The 18,402-nt window shown below is 33.8% G+C and overlaps 1 protein-coding gene and 1 long non-coding RNA gene across 6 annotated transcripts in view; one reads left to right on the top strand and one right to left on the bottom strand.

The window, feature by feature from the left end:
- The window catches only part of dom (domino helicase), a 689,640-nt gene extending 671,681 nt beyond the window's left edge, over positions 1 to 17,959 (bottom strand). For 4 of the 5 annotated variants that reach the window (XM_069845733.1, XM_069845731.1, XM_069845732.1 and 1 more), the window contains exons 1-2: positions 17,635 to 17,845; positions 17,113 to 17,282 (exon numbers count right to left, since the gene is read on the bottom strand). In XM_069845733.1, coding sequence (XP_069701834.1) covers positions 17,113 to 17,271 — 159 coding nt within the window. In that variant the 5' untranslated portion in view covers positions 17,272 to 17,282; positions 17,635 to 17,845. Of the gene's footprint in view, positions 1 to 17,112; positions 17,283 to 17,634 lie in introns of all 5 variants that reach the window. The other variant, XM_069845730.1, reaches the window with a different exon arrangement.
- LOC138713562 (uncharacterized) overlaps positions 1 to 18,402 on the top strand; it is a 266,726-nt gene that overhangs the window by 38,913 nt on the left and 209,411 nt on the right. The window lies entirely within an intron of this gene.

Consider the following 18,402-nt stretch of genomic DNA (forward strand, 5'->3'; position numbering starts at 1 on the left):
TTTGAATTGTCATTACAAGAAGTTAAGTACATGCCAAATGTAGAACCGAGTTAAGTTATTCAAATCTGTGAATGCCAACACGATTGTGATCATGTGACAACCAAAGGTAAGTGTGACATTTGGTAATCAACTATCCCCGTTTAATTTGAGATATAATTTCTTTCTCTCAATGCATTCATTATTATTCAGTTAAAATGTAAAAATGAAGCTTGGAGGGATCAGTTTAGTATGCATGTTGAATCTAAAGGTTGAAAAGGTGAGTTTAGTACACACATATATTTCAATCTAAAAGACGCTATTTTTCATTCCAGAAATGCCATGGAATTACGTTCGTAAATTGGGTTCAAGAGCCTATCAAAACTACACAAGAGAGAGACCCTTGAAGACGTTCTAGATCAAATAAAGGAAAAGAAAATCAATTCAAAGTGATATGTTTTAATGAATATAAAGGAATTTTTCATCAAGGACTGACAATGTTAAAAGAAAAGGCAAATTTATATTGGTTTTCTACCTCGAAGCAGGGTTGGAAAAAAAAGTTCTACTTTAAAAAATAAAAGAAAACATGTATTTTTTTTTTAATTTCAAACAGTGCCGCGAAATAGTGCATTTTTAAAATGTATTGTTATCGTCATTAACTAATGTTGAGTTCTTGGCAATAAAGCCATTAACTCACTTGCTTTCCTATATTTCTCACACACAGTGGGTTTAGAGGAAAGGGCTGGACATACGCGTCTGATCCATTTCTTTATCAAGGCTGTACAATGGCCAAAGTGGTTAAGAAAAAATTCCAATTTTGTTCAAGTGTTTTGACAAATAGTTATAGCCTGTGAGTAATCAAAAGGATGCAACTGCATTTTCCTTGAATACTCAGGAATAATATTTTGTACATTGAGACTCTACCATCTTCTATTATTTGAAATTTCGTGGAAATGGTTATTTTGAGTTGATTAATCTTTTAACTGTTGAAAATGATAAAGTTGACATTTTTTATATACATAGGCCCGGTTTCTTCAACCTTTGTTAAAATGCACCTAACATAGCGTTAATTAACTGTAAGTTAAAAGTATGAATTGTTGTTAAAAATATTGCGTTTCTTCAAATTTACATTTCACATTTTAACATTCTGTTTGTTAACTCTCTGTTAGGACCAGAGATTCTAGAGTTTAACCATAACCTATAAACAAGTATAGGCTCACTTCTGTTTTCTGAACTCTGACAATTGCGATTCTCGCTTGTTTCCGTTGTTTGATTCAGAGAGGATAGAAGTCTTTCTATTCTCTCAGGTTTGATTTCTGCTTCTTTCCTCGTCTGTATCGCAATAGCATGGAGCAGCGTATTGGTATTGCTGTTATGAAATGGAAAACACTGGAACAAAAAGAAATCGTGGGACTAATTTCTCTTCATTCGAGAGAAGCCTTCTGCTGGATATTATTTCGCAGTATAAACAATTAAATAAACAAACAAACGGATCTAAGTTGAAAGTGAAAAGTGAGGCTTGGCAGAAAATAGCCTATACCTTTGTATGAACTTCTGGACTGTCACATCACAGAAATCATCCCCTTTGTTTATGTATTCATGGATATCATTTTATAAATAATCCAGATAAATAAGTTCAGCATCTAACACACCAGCCATATTGGATACTTCTATGCTAAATGATTTAACTGCATGAAATTGGGCAGTTAAATTAACATAGGTTTTAACAGCCTGTTAGTACTAACAGTAGTTGAAGAAATGCTTCAACTGTTAAGTTTACAGTTAAAATGGAATAACACACTGTTATAATTTAACAAAGGTTGAAGAAACCGGACCATAGGCTTGTAAAAACTAGCAAAACCCCAGATTTTTTAACAAAAATTCGGGAAACCACCATTTTAGACATTTTAAATTGATTGTGCTGCTCATTAAATTAAATAAGGTTATTTATTCATAAAATTAATATCCTATTACTAAAAACAAAAAATACATTTTATGAAACTTAATGGTGAATTTCATAAAAAATATTTTCAAATTTACCTCAGTTTGAGTGCTTATATTTCTTTGAAGATCTAACATCTATTAACAGTGAGAAATCATTTTTACAACATTATAAAAAAAGCTTGACAATCCAGTTTTGAATTGGTACAAAGTTATAATTCTGATTTCATTAACACAGTGAGGCAACTTTCTGCTGTTTGACCATTTGTAGTTCATTGTGAGCTGAAGAGGGATTATTCCACGTGGGCACAACCAATTGTACATATCTTTTCATCTCTTTAAATAAACACTATTTGTATGGAGGTTCCTCATCATCAGAATTTCCTTTCCCTAAATATTGAGACAGCATACTTAAAACATCATTTACTGTGGATTTACCATTTATTACTTGGACCACACAACAGAAACACAAAGACACATTTCCAATCAAACTGAATATCCGCATTTCTGTTTTCTAATAATGCCACTGTTGAGTACCAATTAGTGAGCATGTGATCATGATTGAATGATTACTTGTACTACAGAGAAGATTGCCAAATTTGCGTGTCTTTTTCGTGCACTCAACAATCAAAACATTTCATGAAGCAGGAGTGGCGTTTAGTGGTTTAATGACTCAGTGGTACAAAAGAAAAAATTGGTATCCTGTGACATACTCCCAATATTTTATTTTGTAGCTCAGTTTTTCATGTTGAAATTTCAAGCTAAGCTTGTAGAAAAGACTAGAATATTTTATAATTTAAACATCTCAGTGGATTTCTTATAAACATAACAAAATCTGATTCCGATGGTAGGCCTACACGCACATATCAGCATTCAGATTGTTTGCACTGTATATCCTACAAAAATTCTTTATTAATGATAATGTTTGTTCGATAAACGTTAAAGTTTGGCTTCTTAAAGTCAGGAGCACCACTGTAAATTCATAACTGTACAATTAATGAAGGCTTGTATAGAATACAAACATGATTTTATATTGTAAACAAGTAGGAGACTTTATAGAGCCTTCTCTTCCTAAGGCGTAGCGTAAGTAAAGAGAAGGGGTCATGCCAGATATAACAGTGAGACATGACTATAGTTTTAAATGTTTTGTTTTAAACATGTGTGTGTGCGTGTGTGTGTGTGCGCGTGCGTGTGTGTTTTTTTTATTTCATCATACAACATGTCCCATCACACAGCGTAATACTACATGCCTTGGTTTTCTTATTAGGTTTTTATAAATATTTTTCTTATTTATATACTATGCAGTAATAATAGTTAATGTTCGGGATGTTTGGCCAGTTTTATAGTTCATATTCATAAATAATAACTATTGTTTTTGTCAAAAAAAAAAAAAAAAAAAAAAAAAAAAGAAAATAAAAAAGAAAAATGAACACATCCGTTATCTTACCATTTGAAAATGTATCACTATAGTCAACAATAGCCCATACTTAAAAAAAAAAATATATACAAAGATACTGCTACAGATAGACAATGCATACTTAATTCACCATTAAGCTCCAATTCATATGTCATCACCTCCTCTTTCACTCACTTCTACCCTCATTCATCTCCACCCATAGAATACACCGATGCACAACACATAAGATAGAAGCCTCATGACCACTGCAATGAAGCATCTCTCTTCAAAATGTTCGTACAGATTGTTTAAAATGTGATAGTTTTTAACATACCGATATCTTGACACATAACATTGTAACACTTATACCCTTATAAATTCTCTAACTCAATAGCATTAATAAATTTTCGATATTCATTCATGAACTTTCCTATTAGTTTCATTTTATTTGCAGGCCATGTTCCTCCCTTTTGAATTATATTTCTTTTTAGTTTCTTTCTGTCCTCGTCGAGTTTGTTACAGTCATATAGGATGTGGTTAACTGTTTGCTCCCCTCCTCTACAGGAACAGGTTGAGTCTTCAGTGATGTGAAATCGTTGGTAGTATGCTCTTAGTCGTCCATGTCCTGTTAACATTGTAGTGAGGTTTGGTGTCAGTGTTATCCTTAATTTAAGTCTTTTTGCGACTGTAGGAAAGTATTGTCTGGTTTCTTCTCCTTTCGTGGTGTTTCTCCATTCATTTTCCCATTTTGCTATACTTTCCTCTAGCAATATTTTCTGGATGGTACTTTTTGGGACCTTTTTGTAGCACTCCAACTCTTCTAGTACTGTTGCCCTTTTTGCCAGTTTGTCGGCCATTTCATTCCCTTGTATCCCTGTGTGAGCCTTAACCCATCCTATATCTATTGTCCAGTTTTGTTTGCTTAGTATTCTGAATTTCTCCCTAATTGATTCTATTAATTGATTATGGTTTTTAGTGTTCCGTAGTGAATCTAGTGTGACTTTACTGTCTGTGTATATTGCTGCATTTTTAGGGCTGTTCAACATTAGGTCTATTGTCTCAATTTTTTCCACTGCCTTCAGGATTGCTAGCTGCTCTGCCTGATTGTTGGAACAATGTTTGTCTAATTTGTACTGTAGCTGATGTACTATTAGATTGTGGATGAATATTGCTATTCCAGAGCCTACCCCTTGTTCTGTTCTGCTTCCATCCGTATATAGTTCAACAGTGTAATTCTTCTTTAGGTTTGCCTCCTGTATTGTAGGAAAGTCCGCTGGGTGAGGCCATTTCTTGTAATTTAATGGAATATCCACTTGCCATTCTGAGCTTTGTTTCATTATTTTGTACTCGTCAGCGATTTCTCGTAGTTTGTAAATGATGGGTGTCAGTCCTGTCAATACGCAGAGAGCTTCAGTGGAAGTGGTGCGAAATGCTTTAGCTATTTTTATATTTATTAATCTTTGCACTCTTATGTACTTCGTGCAGTTGTATTTCCTGTTAAGTGCTTCTATCCACACCGGTGCTGCATAGGATAACAATGGTAGGATTGCACCTTTGTATATCGTTTTTAGAGCTTGATGTCGAAGACCCCAGTTCAGCTTGGCTGATTTGGATTGTGTGTGTGCGTGCATGCGTGTGTACAAGCCACAAGAATGCTCAGTTGCTTCTGGAAAGTGTTCATGTGAAAGGAACTCACCATGATCTGATTAAACTAATAACTTGTGACATACATAACAGAATTTGCATGCTACGTCTTTGTGAAAAGTGCCCTAGCAACCATGTCCTAAAAAAACATATCCAACGACAATTTCCAGATGACTCTGATCCTGATGAACCAAACCAGTAAACAATGGGTAGCAACAGATAGAGTAAATATAGTGGGGTTTCTGCAAAAACCCTATAACTCCATTTTTCTAAGTTTTGAGAAAAACGGAGTTGAAGATTTAGCAATCTAAAAAAAAAAAGTAGAATTATGTAAGTGTCAATAATTAATTTGAAAGAAATGTGTCTAACTACATCGTCTAAATGAAATATGGCATTCATATAATATTTTTGAACATTCAACTACATTAATTACCAATTCATGAGAAGAATATGTAAAAAAATATGGACTTAATGGATCTTCCCAGACAAACAATTGTAGCTTAGAAAGCATGTTGGAAATATTCAGATTGTCAATTAATATAGATAAACACAATATAATATTTGTTACTCAGTCAAATGACAAATCAATGTAAAATAATGACTTATATTATATGGTCATTAAGTTTTATATACATGAGCTACAAATTGCAAACGTTTTCGCCCATTCAGGCATCTTCAGGCACAATTATACAATATCTCAATATCAAACTATGTAGCTATTACATTGGTGGTAGATAAACTGTTTAAGATTAATGGTGTACAAAACATCTATATAATTAAAATGTAATATTACAAGTCATAAATTAAAATAATTTTAAAAACCACATAGTGTTGTAATTAAAATTCATAATATTCTGTGGAACTCTTGTTCAGTAGAGTCCAATAAGTGATGAATTATGTCTGAAATATATAAATAAATACGAAATAGAAATAGGAAATTATCAAAGTAAAAGTGTAATCAGAATTGGATTGGATAAGTACTCACGTCGTTTGAACGTGGTAACTGTATAGATCACTATAAAACAATATGTTAAAAACCACGTAGTGTTGTAATTAAACTTCATAATATTCTGTGGAACTCTTGTTCAGTAGAGTCCAATGACTGATGAATTATGTCTGAAATATATAAATAAATACGAAATAGAAATAGGAAATTATCAAATGTGAAAGTGTAATCGGATTGGATAATTAAAAGTACTCACGTCGTTTGAACGTGGCAACTGTATAGATCACTATAAAACATCCTATGTTTCAAGCAGTTATCTGTAATAAAATAATAAATAAATCAAAATTTTGAAGAATTTGAAAAAATAATTGGAAGACACAAATTATGGACATACTTACATAGACGTGAGACGACCTGCTGCTGTTGGAACTGTAGCTAGTATGATGCGGGGGAAGTATGTATTCGTGTGAGCAAACAATGCGGAAGGATATTGCGTAGTAATGGGGTTAGAGGTTGTACAGGGGATTCCGGATTTGAGTTAAATTTTCATTAAGAATGCTGTTCTCTATTTGAATCTGTTTTGCAATATAATATTCCTCTGTAGAATTTATCAATTTAGTACCTATACCTGATTTTAATATTTTCAAAGTTTTATGTGTTGGGCCTAATTCATGTCCAGTATTTATTAGATGGGATGCGTATGTGGATTTCTTATGGTTATGTTTGAAATCAGAAATGTGCTCATTGTATCTAATTTTGAAATTTCTTTTGGATTGTTCTATATATTTTTCTTTACATGTAAAACATTCCAATCTGTAAATACCATTATTGTGGAGTTTATTAACTTTTTGAAGTTTATTATTTAAATTGTTATTAAGTTTATTAGTTGGTTTATGTGCTATGTAAATATTTTCTTTTTTAAAAAAGTTAGCTAATTTGCTAGATATATATTTATTATATGTTAAACTGAAATGTTTTTTGTTGGTATTGTTTTGTTTTGTTAACGTAGATATATTGCTTAGTTTTTTTTTCCTTTTGTTCTTATTTATGAAGTTTAATTACAACACTACGTGGTTTTTAACATATTGTTATATGAATTACATAAAAATAATAAAAACAATATTACTAGTACGAAACCTGAAATATTTCACCAAAGTTTTACTTCCAAAGAATTAACTCTAGCTTTACAAAATTTAAAAACTAAGAAATCTCCTGGCCCCGATAACATTCATTCCGAATTTTTTAAACATCTGGGGGAAAACGCCAAGTCTGTACTTTTATCCATTTTCAATTTATCATGGAACACCTCAGTTCCTGCAGCTTGGAAAAAAGCAATCATTGTACCAATTCACAAAAAAGGGAAACCTGCTCATGATAATAGTTATCGACCAATAGCACTATTAAGCATGATAGCAAAAACCATGGAGTCCATGATCTCCAACAGATTAACTTGGTATTTAGAATCCCAAAATCTTTTATCACCAAGACAAGCCGGCTTTCGACAACTACACTCTACCAATGAACAAGTCATACGCCTCGGCCAAGAAATAAAAGACAGTTTTAACAAGAAAGAAGATACCTTGGCAATATTTATTGACTTTCAGCTAGCATATGACTCTGTTTGGAGAAATAAATTATTACTAAAACTCCAGAAATTAGGTATCTCCAGCAATATGTTCAGATGGATATCAGAATTCCTTAGTCAACGATTCATTGCCACTAAATTCAATAACTCACTTTCTAGTTACAAACATATCGAGGTCTACCTCAGGGCGCTGTCCTCAGTACAACTTTATTCAATATTTATATAAATGACTTACCCTTCCTATTAGAGGAATCAAACATGAAAACAGCACTATTTGCAGATGATATAGTTTTGTGGACTTCCGGATCTTACAGACATAGAGACAAAATTCAAAATTCTGCTCTTAAAGCTCTAAATCAACTATGTGAATGGAATACATCAAATTTGATGACACTCAATTTAAGCAAAAGTAACTACCAAATATTTTCACTTGGTAAAAAAGAAAGAGAATTCAATATCCAATACAATGGCTAACACCTTCCTAGGACATATGAATCCAAATATCTTGGAGTTATTTTCGATAGTAAGTTAACATGGAGCAACCATTTGAAATTTATTTCTGAAAAAGCTCGTAAAAGATTCTCCCTTTTAAAAAGACTAGCAGGAAAGAAATGGGGATGGTCTAGGAATACTTTGAACACTACATACAAAATGTTTATACAGCCAGTGCTGAAATACTGCAGAGAAATTTTAATTACTTCACTTTCATAAACGAAATAGAATATGTTCAAAACCAAGCTCTCAGACTCATTACTGGTGGAATCAAAACAACTCCAATAGATTCTGTGAGATTCCTCACTAATATTAACAGCATCAAAATGACAATAGAAGAAAAAGCACTGATTCAATATGAAAAACTTATTAGATTACTAGGAAACAATTGGCATTCATACAGTCCTCTCTGTAGATTGAAAACTCAAAAAAGTTTCATATCCATTGTTCAAGAATTAAAACAGAAAATCAATATCCCGAATTTAAAAGAAAACTTACAAATTAAACCAAACCCTTTAACTCTATTAAATATAGAGTATAATCTAAATTTAACAGAAGAAATACTGAAATCAGAAGTAAACACTGATATACTAAAACAATTGTCTTTAGAGACAATTAATATTAGATACCCTCCACAAACCTGGCTTCATTTATACACTAACGGATCCTCCAGAGAACAAGGTGCCGGTGCAGGTGTTATGTGCTGTCTCTTCTCACTTTATAGATCTCTTGGGTATGGAACAACAAGTTTTGATGGAGAAATCATTGCAATAAGTGAAAGTCTCAGGAATCTTCTATGCCACATCAGTAAATTTAAAAATGCAGTTATATTATCAGACTCCAAAGCAGCTATTCTATCAATAGTCTCTAAACACACACCTTCATCTCAAACAGCAGAAATAACTAAAATGCTCTCTCAATTAATATCACTCAACAAAATAATTGTATTCCAATGGATACCATCCCATTGTGGAATCCTGGGAAACGAGAATGCGGATGCTTTAGCAAAGGGCAGCACTGCTACTTACAGACCTGTTACTAAATCTACGTATTACTCTGTGAAAAGATTTATTAAATCTACATACTTAGACTTCAACAAACAAAATTTGATAACACAATCCCAAGGGAAAAAATGGAACTCTCTGCATCAAAATCCACAGTTAATTCCCGATTTACCACGAAAATCGTCTGTAGCTGCATTTAGATTGGCAACAGGCCATGATTCTTTGGCCAAACACCTGCATAGAATTGGAATATATCAGTCCCCTAACTGTCCATTGTGCAACTCAAACCAAGAAATGGATTCGGAACACCTCAAAATCTGTGCTTCAGTGGCTGGTCATGATAATATCTTTGAAAAATATTGGCGTGCAAGAGGTCAAATGACTTTATTGTCAAACGCCTGGCATTAGAAAACAACAACAACATATTGTTTTATAGTGATCTATACAGTTGCCATGTTCAAACGACGTGAGTACTTTTACTTATCCAATCCAATTCCGATTACACTTTTACGTTTGATAATTTCCTATTTCTATTTCGTATTTATTTATATATTTCAGACATAATTCATCACTTATTGGACTCTACTGAACAAGAGTTCCACAGAATATTATGAAGTTTAATTACAACACTACGTGGTTTTTAAAATTATTTTAATTTATGACTTGTAATATTACATTTTAATTATAGAGATGTTTTATACACCATTAATCAAACAGTTTATCTACCACCAATGTAATAGCTACATAGTTTGATATTGAGATATTGTATAACTGTGCCTGAAGATGCCTGAATGGGCGAAAACGTTTGCAATTTGTAGCTCATGTATATAATGACCATATAATATGTCATTATTTTACATTGATTTGTCATTTGACTGAGTAACAAATATTATATTGTGTTTATCTAAACAATTGTAGGATTTCTTAAGGAAAAAACAAGTATTAATATTCTCAGTCTGAATCATTACTACCACTGTTTTAAGCTCCAGTTCAGGTACCAGGTCCTTAATTGATGCTGAGGTGGGTAGTTGTTCATACCAGCTGTGGATTTCTTCTGGTATATATCCACTTCTGCAAAGTTTCAGCAAATCTAATTTTTTTTTTTTTCTGTAGGCTACTTATTGGCAAATGTTTACGTTACGATACATTTTTTCAGTTCAGTCCTTTTATTCAATCTCTTTTGATGACCTCTTCCATGTGTATTGATAAATTGATAAGTACTTGAATGGCCATACCAATAGAACCAAGTACTCCTACAGAGTCTACTGTTTTGTTTTTCAGTGCTTATTTACTTAGTTCTTTCAGGTCAACATTGAAATTTTAAATCTTTCAGCACAAAGGAAGATTTTTTGTATTCTTTCCGTGAATTTGCTCTAGCAACTCGAAAAATGTTTAGCCAGTCCCGCATTGTATAAACTGAAATATGTTTCTTCGCTGTTTCAATTGAACAATGCATGGAGTCAACCTCCATGAAACTATGTCCACTTTAAAAAATCAGCCTCCGGCGTGACTCAGTCGGTTAAGGTGCTTGCCTGCCGGTCTGAAGTTGCGCTCGGGCACGGGTTTGATCCCCGCTTGGGCTGATTACCTGGTTGGGTTTTTTCCGAGATTTTCTCCAACCGTAAGGTGAATGCCAAGTAATACGGCGAATCCTCGGCCTCATCTCACAAATACCATCTCACTATCACCAATCTCGATGCTAAATAAGCTAGTATTTGATACAGCATCATTAAATGACCAACTACAAAAATCCAAAAAATCTTCTGTTCTATCACTTCTAAGTTAGTAGCTTGAATTAGGTACAGTCTTAGAAAATGTTTTTCTTTTTCGCACAGATACTTTGTAAGTCCCAGAAAGGAGGCAGTGCAGACATACAACAAAACAAAACTAATTTTATTACCTCAACTAGCCGTTCTCTTGTGAACCAGGTCGCTCATCCTCTGATCATGCATATTGTCTCCTTTCTGAGACTTACAAAGTATCTGTGCGACAAAACTTTTTTCTAAGACTGCACTTTAAAAGTGCTACAATATGCTGAATTTGGTTTTGTCCTCCACAATTATCTCAGAACATGGGAACCTGTTTGACTTTATCTGGTATAATATTGGTCAAGAAATTCTTAAGGCACATTCCAATTTCTGTTAAAAACCAAAACTTAATAATGTTAATTATCAGTAGTGTTGATGGGCTTGCACGATTCTCCCTGTATAAGAAGCTAGAGGTAACTATATAAAAGTTCTGTGAAAATCCACTAAGTGATTTTAAAGGCTTTTCCCTGGCAATAAAATGTCATTTTAGGACTTACTGAAAACTGACCAAGACTATAACTCCAAAACTATACCTCACAGGAGTAAGTGGGTTTTCCCAGAAGATGGAGCGTAACATTTTACATATTCAAATAACAATAACTCCATTTTCAGCAAAATTGGAGTTACAGGGTTTTCGCAGAAACCCCGCAATATGGTTGTTGAAGTAAGCACTTTCTCTTAATTTTGTGATTTACTAATACTGAAAATTGAAAAACTCATTCCACATTCATTTATAGCAAAATCACTTGAAAATGTTCAAAGAGAACCTGAATAATGAATCAACTATCATTTTATTGGATTTCAGTGAAAACTACAGTTTTATAAATTCAAGACGAAGATCAAGGGTTTCATTGGAACACAGGTAGTTGTACACTTCATGCTGCAGTGGTAGAGCCCGATCGCAAACTCATGGCACATGCGCGAAAGAAAAAATTGGCTCCACTTACATGGACTTGCCCAAGAGTCTTGCTAGGAGGGTGTTTAAAAAGTACACACAGAACCCTCCACTCTGAAGTCTCAGAACGAAGCTCGCTCATGTTGGTGCCATGAGTTTGCGATCGGGCTCTATATTACAAGAAAGATGAAAGACTTCATTCAAAGTGCTTGTGCCTAATTTCTGATGACATGGATCATGATGTATCTTTCGTTTACCAAACTCAAAAGATCATAATTTCTTGAAAACAGATCTCTCTTTTTCACATGTTAAAACTGTAGAATACTTCTCAGATGGTTGTGCTGCTCAGTACAAGAAGAACAAGAATTTCATTAATATATGTATCATGAAGCAGACTTTGGTATGAAATCTAAATAGTCATTTTTTGCTATTAGCCATGGAAAATCTCCTTGTGATTGAATTGGGAGTACTTTGAAAAGCACAAAGGCCATTTAGTGAACAAATAATCACTGCATCATAAGTGTTCAACTTTTGTAAGGAGAATCTCATGGAGATTACGGTTTTTTTTTTTAACAAAAGACGAAATGGTTCAAAACCGAAATGATCCCACTGTATGGTTTGAAAATGCAAAAACCATTCCTGGGACATGCTACATGCATCAATTTGTGCCTTTGTCCACATATGAAATTGGAGCAAAGCAAGTTCTGATTCAGCCTACAGTGTGATATTTGACATATTTAAACCTGTTGTGAATTCAAACTTCAAGACAAATTCTTATGTTCCTTGTGTGTATGAATCTTTGTGGTGTGGAGGTTTTATTGAAAAAGTCAATTATGAAGAAGGTGATACAATAAAATTTATGCAGCCACATGGGCCCTCTCCATAATTTTATTGGTCTGACAATGACAGTTGTGGAATTCCATTTTGAAACATTTTGTCCCAAATTGATGTCAGAACAGCCACAGAAACGACCTATACTTTACTCTCTTACAAGAGAATTGCAGTCAAACTGTCTCAGTTGTAGGAAGTTACATTTTGTTCACATTTTGAGAAATTTTGTCTCTTACACTTCTACACGTCTCTGCCAAAAAGTTATCATTTCCCCATTATAATTTTCTTGTCTACAGATATAGCACTGCGTCCTCATTACTATATATAATTTTCAGCATTTTCTAAAAATTAATTTTAAATGTGCAATTTTTATAATCTTCAATATAAATCTCAGTTACATAGCAAGTTTAATAAAAATCCAGTGATTACATTGGAGACTGTGGCATTATTTGTAATTTTTTCAACTGTTGACATGCAACTACATTCATAACAATATTACTATTTTCTGCTTCAATGACTTCACGGATTTCAATACAATTTTAAAGGAAGCCATTCACTGAGGTTTGTAACACATATGCACTGGAAACAATAGATGGCATGGTCTGGATGAATTGACATAGAATGACCCCAATGCGAGATGGAAAGTTGATTTGCTGGCATTCTACACAATGTATGAAAATCAGACTTGTACGGGCATGACACGAAAGTGAGCCCTTTGGATTGCAATACTCTCATCTTTATATTTGAAGTAAATTTTTTGAGTGTGGTAAAACTGTAGACCTAGCCCATCATGATGGTATCTTTTTGTCTTTTTTCTTTAACAATGACAATATTTCGTGTTTTTTGAGAAACGAAAATTACTGAACAATGGCAAAAAACACAGTTTACATTTCTAAAACTTCATGAAATATTACAAACTCCAAATTTCAAAATCATGAATCTTTTTTACGAAACGAAAACAAAAACAAATTAACTTAATTGTGCTACCCACAAATGTAGCACAATTATCTGTGTACCTATGTACAAAAAATTGTACGTGCAAGGCATACTAAGAGCCTAAGAAAACCAAATCTAACCTATAACTGATCCTCGATCTTACCAAAGTCACTATCTACTTTATCTACCTTTCTACAAAAAATATAATGCAAGTCATACCAAAAGCCTGAACAAACCTAACCTAACCTAACCCATCACTGGTCCTTGACCTTACGAAAACTTGCTTATTCCATATCATCACAATTTGTACACACATAGGCTATTTATCGGAAAATACACCATGTCTTAATAAAAAAAAGATAGCAATTCTGCAGTATTCAACAGTGATCCCTTTGAGAATCCCAAAACCGTTCACTTTATATTAATTACACATTCACAAACCTGACGTTAATTGGTGCCCATTGATCAATTAATTGTACATCGAAATATAGACTGAGAAGAAGAAAAATCGTCCACTGACAACAGTTACACAAACCACACTCTTTGGGTCCTGTCTCCTCCATGAGCATTAACCAAACTGCCTCCTCCATGATCGTAAACCAAACACTCAATGATACGACCTAACTTTGTAGAATATAATCAAATCTACCATCTACACAAATGTCAACTAGCAGTAAATCCATACACATTACGAAAAAACATTACCACAATAACTTCACAATCTAAGCATGGGGGCCTCTGTTCACTGGAGCCATATTCTACCACAAAATAAGTATAGGCCTAATCACAAAAATAAAATATACACAAAACAGACTTTCTATTGCTTGACCACCATTTCTTAACCACAAATAAATGCTCTCAAACCAACATTAACTTCGAAAATATGTTTATATTTTGTTGTTGTCATGACAGGTAACCTCGAGAGTAAATAGCATTTCCATGTCATTGGCTCAAGTACAGACAACTCTGGTGGGCAGGGAATAAATAAAATTGGACAGAGCCTTTAGCATATCCCGCTTCCATATTGCACTCAATTTAAACATGAAGTTACCTCAACTGTTAGTTACAACACATTCAACTTCCCAGAAACACATGCAAAGTTATCAATGCAGTAGACAAGCCTTCTATGGTGCATGGGGAACGATTCTGTCTGTAAATTGATCTACACAACTGGCTTCATATGCGGAATTACAAAAAATCAGGTACTGCCATTAGTTAAAAATTGTATAAAATGTATAACTGAGAGTTAACAGAGGTGTACCAGATATCGGGCATCAAAATTTGCAATACAAAGAATACTTAGTAGGTACCAGTAATCAAAATTCAAATAGCCTACATAATACAACCTTATAAACAAGTCCTCCTTTATTATGCAATATTTCCCTTGTTGCATCAAGTTTGATTTTATTTTTCGGAAAAATCTGAAAGAATAGAACATAGAAGCTCTCCCCATTATCCCCTCCACGAGGAATTGGTGTAATTGTTACCACCTGAGTGTCGATAGCACATTTACATTTGGCAGAATTGAGCTAGTTAATAGGTGTAATTTTGACGGGTGTAGGTTTGTTTTGTATTGTGTTATGCTAAATACGTGAATGTCGAATGCGCATTTCATTATGGCGGGCTAGGGAGTGAGCCACAGTAGACAGAGAGCAGCTGCCGTGCAGTGAGAATCGGTATAATTTTCCCTACTGCCATTCTGTTCTTTCAGATTTAAAGCCGTTTATCTAACATTAAAATAGTTATCTGATATACCTTGACATATTAACTTCATCGCAAGTAACACCGATTTTTGTTCATCAAAACTGTGTACACAACATTCCTTGGACATGATTACAGCACTCTGTTAAACAGCCTATCTAAAAATATCCAACTTAGTAATAACGTTTTCTTTGAGTATTACAATCAATTTGAATACACTTATTGTATTGAATAAGTCCTCCCCCCCCCCCCCCCGTCATCACTATTTTCATGCAATTTTCGATACTACTGAAAACAATGTGAATACGGAAGCTTTAGTTTCTAAAGTAGTTATATATATTGGATAAACTTCCGAACACGGTTACCTTCCTTCCCCTCCTCTTGAGTTAATGTCATCAACATATTTGGCTATAAATAATGTTGGGCTTCCCCAATGTTGTCATTTCTAAATGAGACGCATGAAAACTTAATATTATGGCTGTTAACATGAGAGAGGTAAGAATGGTTTATAAGAAAATACAAAATATTAGGCCTATGTGTCATAAAATGACTTTTTAACATACAAAATTATGCTTGTTTTTCGTAAAACAAATGACAGAACAAACAAATGACTATCGTTCATGCACTTAGCATATTGAAATCGTTTCGATTACGATACGCATTTTCTTGCAACTTAATCCGTATTGAATATATTCGGATCCCACTTTTCATGTGTATCGACCCTGAGACTCAGGTAGGGTTATCATCCGTCCGGCAAAAGGAGGACATGTCCTCTTTTTTTAATAATTTTATCCTGTCTGGCAGGAATTTTAAACTCCAGAACACGGACTGCACCCTTTCCCTCTTGCTTCAAAATTCCAACCTTGTGCACACAAAATAAATTATTGGCACTGAAGAGTGCCTTTTCGTAAATATAATGATGCGCATTCGACAAACGCAGACAAATCTGCTCTTTTTAGTAATTTAAGACATAATTTGGTACGTGCAGTCCGTGTTCTAAAATTTTCCCAAAATTTTAAATGTCCGTCATTTCGCATTTCAACTAGAATCAATATAAATATTGAATAATGTGCGATATTTTGCATAGAATATCTAAACAAATGGTGAAAACCTATGAAAGAATTTAACTGCTTAGAATGGTTGAAGCTGGAGCACATAAAAACATAAAATATGACTTACTGACATGCATTGAATTCTTACACTCTAAAACCGTTACTATTTAGATTCTAAGCTATTTTATCAATTTTATCTGCAATGTACAAAGATATGTCAAATTAATTTGGACAAAGATTTCAATTTAGATACACAATGGTGCAAATTCCTCAATTCCAATAGTTCTGCGGGCACTGAAACTTTCTCAGAACTCTTAAAAATATGTCAATTCTATTTATTTATCCCAAGTCACGATGGAAGTGCTGAGAGGGTATTTTCCATAATAGGCCTATCTGCTCAATGGGCAAAAACGAAATCGCATGCTAACGGAGACAGTCAGAGGTATCATAGTGAAATATAATTTCAAGGACGTCCTGTGAAGAGTTCCATAGTTAGACCTATTTGTTACAAGATAGAAGTTTGTCTCTTCAGACTCGTGTGCACACAAAGTGGGTTCCACCGGTAAGTTAGGTACAGATGTAATACTGATCAACTAGTGAGAAAACTAAGGTGAGCCATTGTTATTATCGTTACTTAATTTTATTCACACCAATTTTTAAAAAGTCCGTCTTTTTTCAGCAATGTCCTCTTTATTTTTGATTTCATGTCCTCCTATAGAATTGGTTCTCACGATAATCCTAGACTCAGAATTTCAATACCGCATGAAAACGTAGTAGGCTTACATCTTTAACCAGTTACTTACTAACTGGCAACAATAACTTAAACACGTCGCTTAGGCTAATTAGAAAGTTACCCTAGACCTAACTTCGGACAGTTCACTAAACAACAAACAACTTTGGCCTACCTGAGTTAGACCAGGCACGCTGACTTGGGATGTAATAACAAACTGCTGCGCTCTTGTACCAGCAGCAGTTAACACCTGTTGTAAACGCACCGTCTGCCCGCCCACATTTAGAGTTTGCGGGGGCTGTTGTGGTCCAGCCCCTGCCTGATGATCACTCATCTTCCAATTCTCTGCAACGTTCATATATGAAATAGCATATTGAAAAATCGAAACATAATCATGTGCAAGTGCATTTTATTAAGTAAACTCCACAATAAAGTTCATAAATGACTTACCACATAACCTTACACAATTTCATCAAAGTACAAACCAATAGCAATACTAAAGTCGAATACAAGATACATATAGATGGAATTCAATGCATACTAAACTAAAATAAATTACTACAAATATTTCCGAAGTGACGAAGAGGTCATAAGGGGCTGTTATTAAAAATAAATATATTTCATTAAACACAAAGGTAATTACTAATAACAACCCTACCGCCATATTGCCATTTTCGCTATGCACCCATAAACTTACCATTATGTTATCACAAAGTTTTATGGTGAATATAAATCATCCATTCAAAATTATACCATATTCAAAACCTACAAATTTTACAGATTATTTAGGTACCGAACGTTATTTTCATGATACGAACTACAACTAACGACATTAAAGTATTGTAAAACATCTTAACTCAAGGACGCTACCTTCTTTCTAAACATGGCGACGGGCCTCCAACGACAACCTCGTTTTCGTATTTCTATTGTTCACTGTATATCCACCAGGAACGCTGTTTCCACTTTCCTTATTCAGGAGAGCCAACAAAACAAAATTAACTATCTCCAATACCTTCGCTCACATCTCATTTTGTCCATAATATGCAATAGTTTGTTAAACTGATTGCTTTTGTAAAATATTTTACACAACGAGCTAGATACTAACTCGTTGATTTTACACTACTAGCACTGATATCGTGATCTAGACCAGGCCGTAATGCAGGTTGTGTGACGTCACTCGATGAGTCGGGCTTTTCTATTTGAGTATACGGAGCCGAGTGAAATATATTACTTTATAGCGTGTCGGCGCTCAATTTTATTTAGTGTAATGTGTGTATAAGACCCCTTCACACTTCTTATTGCATAATATGTTGCAGAAATAATTACAAAACTGTGTTATTTTAATGTGAACGGAGTTTTACATGTTAACATAACCTGGGTGCATCAACATTTTAAGTTTGGAATGGAAGCTATTTTGAGATTTAATAAAGAAGAATTATTTATATTGTGATTTTAATTTAGCACA

The sequence above is a fragment of the Periplaneta americana genome, chromosome 14 (genome assembly GCF_040183065.1).
Source record: "Periplaneta americana isolate PAMFEO1 chromosome 14, P.americana_PAMFEO1_priV1, whole genome shotgun sequence".
In the NCBI taxonomy this organism is placed as follows: domain Eukaryota; kingdom Metazoa; phylum Arthropoda; class Insecta; order Blattodea; family Blattidae; genus Periplaneta; species Periplaneta americana.